Source organism: Centruroides sculpturatus, unplaced genomic scaffold, assembly GCF_000671375.1.
Source record: "Centruroides sculpturatus isolate CEXI.00-Female unplaced genomic scaffold, Cexi_2.0 scaffold59, whole genome shotgun sequence".
Classification (NCBI taxonomy): Eukaryota; Metazoa; Arthropoda; class Arachnida; order Scorpiones; family Buthidae; genus Centruroides; species Centruroides sculpturatus.
In genome coordinates, this window is record NW_019384301.1 from 262,562 (window position 1) to 276,197 (window position 13,636).

At 27.3% G+C, this 13,636-nt stretch overlaps 1 protein-coding gene across 1 annotated transcript; it reads right to left on the reverse strand.

Moving 5' to 3' along the window:
• Positions 1-2,504: 2,504 nt before the first annotated feature.
• LOC111641557 (integral membrane protein GPR155-like) lies at positions 2,505-12,794 on the reverse strand. Its single transcript, XM_023387767.1, has 6 exons — positions 12,660-12,794; positions 12,223-12,530; positions 11,955-12,076; positions 11,721-11,880; positions 11,484-11,643; positions 2,505-2,566 (listed from the first exon to the last, which is right to left on the reverse strand). Exons 2-6 carry the CDS (start codon positions 12,484-12,486, stop codon positions 2,505-2,507), a joined length of 768 nt encoding a protein of 255 aa, XP_023243535.1. The 5' UTR covers positions 12,487-12,530; positions 12,660-12,794.
• Between the last annotated feature and the right edge of the window lie 842 nt (positions 12,795-13,636).

The following is a 13,636-nucleotide window of genomic DNA, read 5'->3' on the forward strand; positions in this document are numbered from 1 at the left end:
ATATAAATGGAACAACAAAATCAAAGGTGTTCGGCAATTTTTAACCGGATATTCTATCAATAACCTATTTTTTTTATTATTCAGTAATGTAATTACGTTATCATCAAATTCTAAACTTGTCTACGACAGCACTTCTCAACCTTTTAACGTATTGAAAGATCGTGACATTATCCAGCAATCTATTTTACCGTCTCTCTGGAGGATCGCGACCCACTTGTTGGATGAAAATAAATTACATCATTTAGATCTCTTTTTTAAAATAAAAATGCAATAATGTTAATTGATAATTAGACTTATTAATTATCATAATTTGGATGTTTTTCATTGTTATTTAATAAGATTTTTACACTTACACACGACTTTATATCAATAAACTTGGCTGTAGAATCGATTCGATATTTTTATAAGTAAAAAAGATGTTAAAATAACAAACTTTCGGGGTCAATTTTAGTAATTATTTATGTATTTTTACTATAGAAGTTAAAGTAAAATAAATTTAAAGACCTTTTATAACAAGTACAGTTCTAAACAACTTCATTTGAAGCAATTTTGAATTAGTTTAATTATAGTTTTCATAGAAAAATATACCATATATAACTCTTATTTACTAAAATAAAGTAGGTACTTTCAGAGACTGTCCATTAATTACGTATACATTTTAAGAGGGTCGTGAAAAATACACGTAGACAATGGTTTGACCCCCCTCTTCCCATTCAGCACAATGGAAAGTGGACTCGAGGCACCGTTTACGCGGATTTTTTCAATGTTAATAGTGGCATACAAATTTGTTCTTATGGGCATTCTTACCAGTCACATAAATAAATTATTAGAATGGACCACCTCTTATTATAGATGTATATATTAAAGAATAACACCTAAAAATCTATGAAATAAATTAAATCTACGAATTAACAAGACTCGTCACTATTGAATATTCTAGTGTTTTCTTTCATACTTTCAAAATTAAATATTAAATTTTAACACAGTCGAACCTCCAATAACGGCCACCACTAAACGGCGGCCATTTTTGGGCTGCAATTTTTAAAAATTATAGACTGTTGCCTGTTTGTCCATCCTTCCTTAATCTCGAGAACGGAGTTAGATAGATGAACAAAAGACCAGATATAGAAAGGTTAGGGGCGGGAGACACTTAATTACATACGTAACACATTATTACATGTCATTTCAATTCAAAAATTTTCTTCTGAACGGAGTTATATAGGTGACCAGACTCCATTGTTAACAGGAAAAGTATGATGTACAGGGGCAAATTTCAATATCACAATAAATAATTGCTCGTTTCAGGATAGTTTCTTTTTGAAATGCCTACAAAATAAACTCCAAACAGTGGACTACTTTTGTATTTGCGTCAGTGTCCGTTGTTCAGAGGTTTGACTGTTTATACAATTTAAAATGAAAATATATAAGCTCCATAATTAATTTTTTATTTAAAAAAAATTATAAAAGACATGAATACGGAATAAATTCTAAATAATGCATTAACTTAAGCATTTACCAAAGAATAAATGCAAAGAAAGAAAAATAACAGGAAGAATTGATCAAGAATGAAATATTCTTTCTATTGATTCTACGCCAAGTTAGAAATGAGAATCTATCATAATTTTTCAAATTCTGTTATAATATATCAAGCAATTGAGATGAAAAAAAAAGAAAAATATAATATATAACTTTACAAAAATCATAAAAAAATATAAAATAAATCAATAAAATTAGTTTTAGAATATATAAATAATTCAACTTATAAATTTTCTCATTTATGTTGAATATTTTTTTTCTTTCTACTTGTTGAATAATAAAGCAAGTCCCGCCCTTTCTACTAAGAAAAGAAGTGTAAAACTTTGCATTTGATTATTTTATTCGGTGAAATAACATGATTCAATGCAAGATTTTCTTTTAGTTACTTTACTAAACTACTCGAATTTCAACAAGAAGCTGAAATAACAGTAACTCTGGATTGTCAGATTGTCCTTTGGGATACGAGCTCACCTTTTCAATGACATACTTGTTGGACAGTAATCTCCTTATAAATCTTAAATAAGAGAGACATTTCTCTTTTCCATTGATAAAACAAGTAATTCTCTTCATTCTAAATAACAAATTCACTTTAAAATGTCGATACAATATATTATATTTAAAATATTAACCTTGATAATTTCACTTTTCTAACAAGAATCACGCTGAAAATTTCGTAAAAATTTTATATTTATTACGTTTAAAAGACGTAATATCGTATGAAAATTAAGTAAAGAATTAAAAAACTATTTTGCTGTTAATTATAATGATTTTTTCTCTTCAGATTAGAATAATTTTTCTTTTCTTTTTTTCTTTTAGAAAAATAAGAAGAGCAACTGAAGTTAAATGAATTTTTAATAAAGTTCCACGTGTATTTCCCCCTCCTTTTTTTATATAAATTAGTACATTTATATGAAGAAATTCATTAAAAGTTTCAAAAGCAATATATTGAAGATCTTAATATTTTTTCATTAAGTAACCTTAGGACATTCGAGAAGATTATTAATTGCAAGAGCAGGAGGAAAAGAAATCTCTAAATAAAAAAAAACTATAAAATAATTTTAAATGTTAAAATGTGTTTTCATTACCTAAAAGTTTTTACTTAAAAAAAAGAAATTATATTAATCAACGACGTGTTTTTTTTAGATTTAATGTCAATTTGTTGATCTAAAAAACCAATTTTGTAATGGATCATTGGAAATTCTAATAAAAAATTTATTTAAAAAAAATTCTAAAAAATATACTTTATAACTAAATAAAATGATTAAATTTTCTTACTTTTTACTGGAAATTTAATATATTTTTATCTGATTTTTTTATATTAGTAATTATAAAAGTATTTTGTAAAGAAAAAACTAACATTTCTGGAAGTAGAATGGAAGTTTTAATTGCGAATATCGTTAAAATTTACTTTTTATTTATTTAATTAAACATAGAAGATAGAATTAACCAGGATTAACTATTGAAAGAATGAGAAGTAGAAGACATTTTGAGCTCGGACTAGTACTTGTTATTTAAAGTAAATACAAGTTTAATTATTTATATAAAAGATTTTGATTAAATCTAAAATGTGAAGAAGAAAATAATCTTAAAACTCTTTTAAATAATTAAAAATAATGTTCGTTAGAAGTTTTAAAGAAAATTAAATTAACTGAAACCAGTCTAAAATCGAATTTATTAAAATACATTTTTAAGAAATGAGAATTTATAGGATACGAACCTTCAATTTTTTAAAAGTAAGAGATTTGTCAAATGTGAATGACTTTCTGTGAGAAACTGACCCAAATTTAGGTGGTAGCGCGTGAAGATTACTCGGAAATCCACGTGATGAATCTGTTATGAGGTACGAACCCGTGACCAAGTACAAGTGTTCGGTGCTTTCGTCTACTTGGCCACTGGTTACAGAAATTAAGGAAGAAAAAAATATGATTTACTCCAATTAAATGTTGAGTTAATTACCTTTATATATAAAAAATAAAATATTTATACAGTATTCTTACAGGATTCCTTCGCATCTTTAGTTATATCTTAATTATCGTTTTCTAACATTCCCATACAGTATTATTACCTTTGTTTTTCAATATTCTTAGAATTTTCTGCTATTTTTCAACACTCTTACGTACTAACTTACGCAAGTATATTCCTCGGTATATTTGTCACTTCTTCAATATTTTTAACTATAATATCCCAATTTATTTGAGGGCCTGACGGACAAGACGTCCTATAGCTCTGAGGTATCCGGGATCGAATTCAGGCGAGCAATACCAGAAATTTTTACGGATGGTCCCGGTCCCACACTACCCAATCACCCCCTTTGTGGGCCCGATCGAATCCACAATGAGTGTGACAAAAGGTACTCTTTGCGACTACAAGACTCAAAAATGGAATAAGCCTAAATAACTACTGTATTTTTCAATATTCTTAAGCTCCAACTCACCAGTGATCGAGTGGATTAACACCTCTAAACACTGGTACGTTGGTCATTTTCGTTCCTCGCTAGTCGCGAGTTTTCTTCACTCTCGTAACACCTAAATAAAGAATCCTTCGGGGAGACTAAACCAAACTTAAGCTCTAATTTATTGTATTTTTATTATATTTTAGGTAATAACAGGAGCCGACATATCAGTATGTAGGCATTTTCTTCCAGCATTCTTAAACACGATAAATCTTACACTACGTTGAAAGGTAGCTTCATATATTACACATATTGAAAACATTGATGTAACCGAAAATTATTACTTTCGTGTCAAGTTCTTTATTGAAAAACAAAATAAAACATTTATTTTTTTTTTTTATTCTTTCAACAAAATGTCTATCCAACTATATATAAACTTTTTATTTTATTCGTTGGAAATAACTGTAGGAAAGAAAGTAAACTAATTCAATATAATCCTGAACAATTCAAAAAATAGAATTTATCTCAATTTAGAATTGACAAGAGTATTAAGATGTCTTTCATTTTTCTTATCATATGTTATCCGAGTGATCATCCCCAATTTATCTTACCAAAAAATAATAATTTTATTTCTTATTATACAATTTGCTACAACGTAATATTTACACTTTAAAGTTTTTAAAATAGTTTTAAATTTTATATCTAAAACAAAAGATGTGCCAATTTTAAACGATAAGTCATTTAAGTAAGTGAGTTATTATTAACATAGAATGAGCAGGGTGAGAGATTTTGTATGATAAATGATTAAAATATATATACATTCCATCTTTTTTTAGTTATTAATTAAGGGTTTGTAATATTTTAAAATTTCCTAAATAATTTGAAAATTATTGCGTATACCTTATTAATTAACAGATATTAATTAGATTTTAATGGACTAAAAATATTTATTATTTTTTAAATTGATAACCAGTAAATCAAGTAAAACTGGAGTTAGATAGATGACCAGCATGGCTCTGCTGCTTTCGGGAAAAGTATGATTTACAGGGGCGAGACATTACTAATTTGTGGTGGAGAGCGTATATTTTAAATGAAATAAATTAAAAATATGATTAAAAATTCCGGTATTGTGACGATATTACTGTAATTTTTACTCGTTATTACTTAGAAAGTATACAACACGTAGATTAATATTTACCAAGATTTTCTGTAGATTAAATCTGAAAACATGGCGTATAACTTCTCTATATTGCTTGAGGCTTACTACTTAAGAAACTCTGATTAAATTAAAGGAGACCTTAATAAAAAAAAAGGAAATTTCTGTATGTTTTTTCATGAAATTTTATGGCTTTCAAACAATAATGAAAAATTCATTACCCATAAATGGCATAATTACAAGATCAGGAATTATTGAAAAATATTCATTTTATTTTTACTTGAAAATGTACGACGTATATGACTTTGTTATATACAAGAAATATTTGCTCTGAAAATATATTGAAAATGTAATTTTGTTTTTATTAAAAGTTTAGAAAAATAAATAACTTTAATGTAATTTGAATGTAAGAAAATTTAAATATAAATCTAAAAGATGCAAAAATTTAAGTATTATAACGGAGTTTTAAGTTGTTTCTCTTTCTTTTATAAAATGTAATTAATTACCGCATTTTCTACTTATTTAAAACTTGTAATTAAAATAAAATCAGTTCTATTTGATTTGGCACATGTTTGCGCAAACAAATTACTCCGAATGATTTTAAGTTAGTGAGTGTCTTTCAGGAAAAACTAATTAAATTTTCTAATGTGTCTTTGATAGAATCACGTCTCGATTAGTTACTTATACGTCCTTATATAATTATTTAACTATGAATGTATGAAGTTCGGCGTTGAAATACTGAAATTTACGAAAATTTTCAAAAAGTAAATACAAATATATCAATATATATTATAAATTTTGAAATTTCCTAAATAAAAACTTTACTTTTTTTTATTCAGGAAAATATATGTTTTAAAATAAATTAGTTTCGAGTAAGGATGAATAAATTGAATTGTTGAATATTTGTATTTTCTAACTGAAACCTAAGCTATAAAAAATATAAAAAAATAGAATAAATGTATAATAATATATGCTATTAATTTAAATATTTTATTAGAAAGCATATAAATTTATTATTAACTTAATAAAATTTAAATAAAGCGGGAGCACTTCGTGCAATTGTATGACTCCGAAGTGCAGTATCATTTATCAAACCAACTATAAAAAGTACTAAATTTTTAAAACTTTATTATGTAAACTAAATTTTTCAGCAACCGTAATACTGTTGTTTATTACGTAAAATAAAATTTTATGTAAAAATTAACTTTTTCTATTATTTCTATAAGTTCTAATAAATTTGAAGAAACACCAGGCGCGAACCCGCGACTAGTGTTTAGTGGTTTTATCCGTAATCCACTAGTGGGCACAATTATATTGAAAGTTTCAATGTATATATATATCAATACGTTATATGTAAATTCGAATTATATTAGGAGTGGACAACTAGACACGCTTCAAAAGCCGCACTTAACGGATCAACATCGATAAAAGCCAATGACGTCGTAACACATCACAATACTGTGGTGTAAATGGTACCATGACAATTCTACATCTCAGCTGTCAGTCAGCTCGAGTGTATTTACCGTATGGAGTTTGATTTAATGCAATTTATCCTTTGTAAACATAATAATTTTATTATTTTTGAAAGGGTATAGTGATAATACCTAAGAATTTTCCTTGAAGTTTCTGAATGGTCAAATACAGAGCACGAGTGTAATTCACGCCTCGAGCTTTGCCCAATGTTAATGTGTTATAAATATTTCATTTTGATAGATTTTTATACACGAATAACCCTCAAAAACAAGAAGAGATGCTTCGAGAAATAACAACATTTTTTTTCTATTTAATGCAGGGATTAATTGTGTAACGTGATATTATACGTGTGCTTTGATAAAAAAAAAAAAAAGAAATCAACTCGTGCTGTCATATGAAAGCCGAATTGAGTTGATTTTCAACAGATTCGAGCAAAGTTCTACGGCTCAAGTGTTAAAAAATTAATGCAAAAACAAATAAATAAGTAAAAAGGTTGTAAATTTTATAAAAGTTTTGTATTTTAAACAAGATTTTACATTGAAAAAAGTAAAAATTTGATGCGTAAACTATATACAGGCATCCATTTTTTAAATATTTTAGTAATGAAATTCCTTAGAGGAAATCAATTTAAGATAAAGTAAACCATTATAATTTCAAAATTCTAGATTTTTAAATATTTAAATACGTATATAAATATAAAATTATTGAAAATTCAATAAAAATAATAAGTAATAATAAATTTATACGTTGGAAGCAAAAATATTTGCAGATTCCGGTCTGACAGATAGAAGTTTTCTCTTTTGTTCACGTGTCTACTAAGTTCCCAAATATGGTCCAGTTTCCTCAGTGGCGCGTTGTAGCTTTATGGGGACCAGACAAATTTCAATTAGGGAAACCCACGTATAATATTGACTTCAGACATTTTTCTTCTACGGAGTTTTTTTGAGGAAAATATCTTTTTAAAAGATTAGTTTGAGGTTTCCTGCTAATGGGGACCCCAGACAATTGTCCTTTTTTGCCCATAAGATAAGGCGCCGCTGAGTCTCGTAGAAAGTCCTTTACTCGGTATCATTCATTTTTAGAATGGAAATAAACGGATAAACTGAAGAGAATTCTAACAGGCAACTATTTTTTTTTAATATATATATATATATATTTCTTTTAAATGGTAAAAACTGTGTATAAGTTTTTCTCCAATTTCTAAAGGAGTAGATTCTAGACAGTAGTAACGTCCTATTGAACTGCTGACACTATTCAATTTATCTATAATTAATTACATGAGAGCTGTCATACACAGTTGGCAAGAAAATATACAGAAGCGTTCTGTCTGTTGGTGACATGATAAGAACTGAGTTACTGTATGGAGAGAGAAATTCAACAAACCAGTCCTTCTTAATGTTGACTACTGTTATTGTTATTTTATAAATTCTGCTTTCTTTCAACTGCAAGAAAAATATATTTATAAATTTTAAATGTTTTTTTTTCTTTCTTTCTCTTTCCCTTTTATGTAATTTATCTTTAAATATATTTATTAAATTCTTAATTGTTTTAAGTATGTAACGCGCTCACTCTATATTACCGCTTGTTTATTGATTAGTTTGAAAAATTATATAAAAACAATCGATTCTTTTAGGAATTTTTATTATTTAAATGTCATTTAAATTTCCTCATCTTTTGTGTTTTTTAAAGTAAATAAATTTAAATGAAAACTTTCAGTTTATTTGGATAAAATTTTTTACTTTTTTTCCATAAAAATAAAACAAATGACATTAATGATAGTTAAAAGAGAACATGGCTTTTAATGGGATAAAAAATCATTGAAATGTTCTCGTATACATACATCATGTTTATTTACTAACCTTTAAAATCTTTCATTTAATTGACTGTTTATTTTTAAAAAATTTAAATTTAAACACAAAAAAATAATTTTTTCGTTCATAAAATTTCAAATGTTGCTTATATTTTTAAATAAATTATGTATATATCACAATTAGAACCGTTTAGAGGTCAAGAGAAACTTGGACCATGTGCCTTTTTAACATCCTCAGAATATTAATTTGATTCTTTGTTTTCATCTCTAACCATTGCTATCGTTACCTTTATACGTCTTCAGATTGATTAGGGAGATATTAAAAGGGTGGGGTCACATCTCCCGAACCGATGGCCCAATTTTCCTGAAAATTTTTGGAAACACTTCCCCCTAATACTGAAACTCCCTGCAAAATTTCAGAAAATATTGGCGAAAGGTACAGGAGTTATTAAGTTTCAAATTGGATGAATAAAATCGTGCCCCCACACAGAAAACCCTCAACTTTTTTGCATTTCGCGAAGTTTCAAGGTCCTCTGAGGTCTAAAAAAATGTAAAAATTACGGGGTGGTGATTATTTTTTCACCGATAACCATACTTTCCCTCTGTTATATAACAGGAAGAAAAATAATCCAAAGTTTTTTCATAATATACAAGAAACACAATGGAACTATTTGTAACCAATGCTTTAAGGGCTCTCGTAAATGTCAGCCATGAGCTAAATGGCCCTGCTGATCCACCCTGTGATAGACCCGTTTACGATAAAGGTCTAATTCATTAATCTCTTCTAGTTACATTTATTTGTAATTTTCTAATGTGTGGAAAATCAGGATTAATTTGTAATTTGTATACCACAAACTGAATACAACATCGTGATAACGTATCTAACCATAAATTTAAACTATTATTATCCTAAATATCGTAGCTCTGTAATTATTATGCGTTAATAATCTTCCATCTCTACATCTAAGCTAGTGTAAAATGCTTATATATATATATGTATGACGCTCGTACGAATGTATATAAATGCAAATAATATTCATAAAAACCTTGAGCATAAAAAATTCACTTTAAAAACATCAGAAAGAAAGATATAAACAAACATTTTTTAAGTATAAAAATAGTACTTTACACATATTTTTAGGTGCAGTAGACGTTTTTATTTACGTTTTCTAATTTTAAAAATATTAACTAAATATACTTAAGTATGTATACGTATAATTTTTGATCCATTGTGAGCACTAAAGGGCCTTATATCCATAACTAGCGTGGGTGTATATTGTCGAGTGGATCAAACCACTAAAGTTGGTCGCGGGTTCGAGCCTCGCCAACGGGCCGGCCACGTGGAGTTTTTCGGTTTTCTTCACGTCTTTAACATCTAAACAGAGGCCAGTTTCCCATCATCTCGGCCGATCGCCCACCTGTCACGTTTCCATAAACAAATAAACAAAACCAAACAAGCTTACAATGGGAACAGCCGAATGGTAAGAGACGAAGCCCAGAAGTTATCGCTGGTGAGAACTTTCTGCTAAGGCTGCTCTCCCAGATTCGATTCTGGGCCAAACAATAGTCTGCCAGCATACATAAGCACGTGTATGCAAGCATATGAGTAACGCTTTAATGCACCATTTCTTACGCGAACGTAAGCTGTATATTGAACAAGAAAAAAAAATAATGGATTTAAAGCAGATATATTATACTTTCTGAATTTAAAATTATGTGCGCATAAACATCACAGCGAATAAAATAAAAATATTTTCAAAGCAGACAAGTGAAGATAAATATTCTTTATCATAGAATTACTTACACATCTAAACTTATTTTTACTCAACATCATTAATTATTTCGATAAAGATATATTTGTGTAGTACTTTCATCTAATTAATTAGCGAGTATCTAAGTATCATTTAGATAAAACCAATTAATATTAATTAACTGAATTAATTAATTTCCTTTTAATATTACTTGCTTTAATAATGCGAATAACGAATACAATACTAGAGCTAATCATTAAGATTTAAAATACATTTACTTAATAAGAATTTTTTTTATAAATATTCCTATAATTTGCATAACTACAATACTTTCTGTGTAAAATATAAGTACTGGTATGTTACAAGCGACACTTTACACTAAAATAAACTAAATATTTATAAATTTTTGTGTAATTTTTTGGAAGAATGGAAGCGCGACTCGAACTAAAAATAAAGTAAATTTAATATAAAAAAAACACTTAACATTTTCAAAAAATCAAACGAGAAGTAATATCAATTATTATTTATAAAATAAAAACTAAAAAAAATTACAATAATAAGTGAAAATTCCGCCTCATTAATTGGAAAAAAGGAAATCAGATAATATACAGGGAATTAGTAATATCCAGCTGTAGATAATGAAAAGACGAAAGAATAATAGTACATGGGAATTTTTTTAATTAAATTGTTTGACTGGAGTTAAAATGGAAAGAGTTAATCGTGACAAAAGAAAACAATTCCAACTTTCTTATTATCTTGAATGACAGCAGGATTCTCAACGTGAGATAAGAGAAAAAAAAATCTGCCAACATAAAATTTATAATGATTAAAAAATATATAAATTTTCAATATATATATATATATATATGTTTATTTGAGTAATAAGTCTAATTCATTTCTCTCGGTCCACCGGGAAAGTAACAGCAGTTCATCTATTTATGTATCCATATTAGTTATAATTATTTATATAAAATTTTAAATCTTTAATTGTATATATGAATATCAATATTGCGTTTGCTAATTTTATTTTTATTTAGATTTAATGCTCTGATTACATCTAATAAAATCCTTTATATCAAGTGATATAGTAATAAATTAGTCAGCGGATGCTATTTATTTACTTTTCCATAACTGAAATTGCGATTTGCATGTAGAGCGTTTAATTGTATTATTTTCAATGTTTTTTGTTGCAAGAAACAATTTTTTTAAATATAAAAGTTGAAGTAAATCTAAATATAGATATACTGTACATATATAAAAATGAATAACATATACTTTTGCAAATGTTATATTAATTTATGTAATGTCTTAACATTTATTCTTATTAACTTTTAATTATTTTACGAAAATATTTGCTAAAATTACGTACTGATGCCAATAATCCCAATATTCCCAGGACCAGAAGAGTATTGCTCATTTGCATGGCGTATTCGGCTACACCACTCACATGCATGGTGACCATCTTTGCTAAAACGAACATAAGTGGTGCAGTAAGAAAAGTGCAAACTACCATCGTCGCGGAGAGCTTAAAATATAAAAATTTTCATGGTTATTTAATTAAAATTATAAGTTATCAAGAGAAGTAAGTGAAAGAACACTCACCACTTCTGTAGGTAGGCTGTATTGATTAGCAAAAAGCAATACAATGGGTCCAGTTGGAACCATTCCATATAAAAACCCATAATTTGCTAAATCTTCGACATCTGGGTATGTTGCACATAAAAGTTGTACAGTTGCACGAATAATAAGAGGTGAAGCTAGCCTAAAATATAATTCAGTTAGATTAAAATATTGAAATTGCTTCGTGTAGATTCACATTAATGGAATAAAACTTACATTTTTACAGCTAACAATATCCCAGGAACCAAAAGTCCAGCACCAGCAAGACTACTTCCTGTTCCTAATATACTAAAGCCTAATAAAAATAATACAGTTGCTTCGAAAGCCATACTCAAGACCTGCAATAAAAATATTTAATTATCAAAAATATATTTAAAAAAAATAAATCATTTCTTGGTAAATTATACTTTTTAATTTTACAAATTTAAATCTATATGAATCCTTTATTTGTAAGATATTTCTTAAGATATTAGAAAATTCTTACCTCTAGTATTCGAATGATTACATCGGGGAATTGTCCTCTTAAAAATATATTACCAAGGACTCCTAATAATGTCATGAAAACATTTGGATTAGTTAACACTTCCCAAATTATTGAGAAAATCATTTTGGTAAATTTAAATATAATTTGTCTTCTATTAATAAATAAATCTTTATTCGAATTAGTAGAACGGAATTTTTCAATTTCCATCATTAAAAATCCTATAGGATTTAAGATTATAAGCGATATCGGTGCTATTAGATACATGTATCCTGGATAGTATGGATATTTTGATCCGTATAAGGACGTTACTGAAAAATAAAAAAGAAATAATAAGATTTGTATGATAAAAATAGAAAATTTTAAAATATTTAATTAAAATCTACATATTTTAAATATTTATGTATAATATAAGTCATTGAATTTATTAAGTTAATTACATTTTCACTTTAACATCATATTCGAATTTGATTGGTCGAGAAAAATTTTTCAAAATTTACGTAATCAACGAACCTGTTTAAATTTAAATTTTTCCTGCTTGGAATAAAGAATTTATGTAAATAAATTATAAAATTAAATAAAAACTTATTTAAATTTGTTTGATATTTAAATAGGATGTCATAAAAAAAATAGACAAAAACAGAACATGAAACGCTATTATTTTGGGGTGCTTCTAAGTGACAAGCAGCCAAGTAAGCAGACCAATAGCATAGTTTATTTCATATGAAACGAGATATGCAATCGGTTTGCTTACTTAACTGCTTGCTATTTAGTACTCTTGTTTTCTCTCAAAAACAGGTTTATAAAGTCACATGACGATTTAAATCCTTTGACCAGTCTAGAAGGGCTTTTTTTGAAGTTTAAAGATTCTGAAAAAAATCCATTAAAATGAAAAAAGATTCTACAAATAAATAATTAAAGTCACGCCAAAAAGAAAAACGATCTTTGACTTTTCTTCAGACTTTCTGTCATTGCTTTCTGCAAGAAAATACAATTTCTACAAGGAGCAAGATTTAAAACATAAATAAGAATTCTTGTAAGGGAAATAAGATCTCATATAACAATATTTGTCCATACTCTTATCATAAGCTATTTTTTACTCTTAAAATAATTCATCCTTATAATTTGGTATGAGCTAGAGTTTTTCAATGCCAATATCTGGAAAATTGATTATTCCAAAAATCCTTTCATTTACAAGAGGTTCATTTCTCTTGTGCTTAATTAACTCCTGATTAACAGAATTGAAAATGTCAGAAGAAAATTTTATCCTCTATAAATAACACAGTCAATGTTGTGTGATTAGTTTCGGTCTAATAAGCGAGTAGACCAGACTCTTGTACTGTACATATAGATACATTGTAATTGGATAATATTTTTGGAAATGTTCTGCCATTCCTTAATTCAGAGATATAAGAGT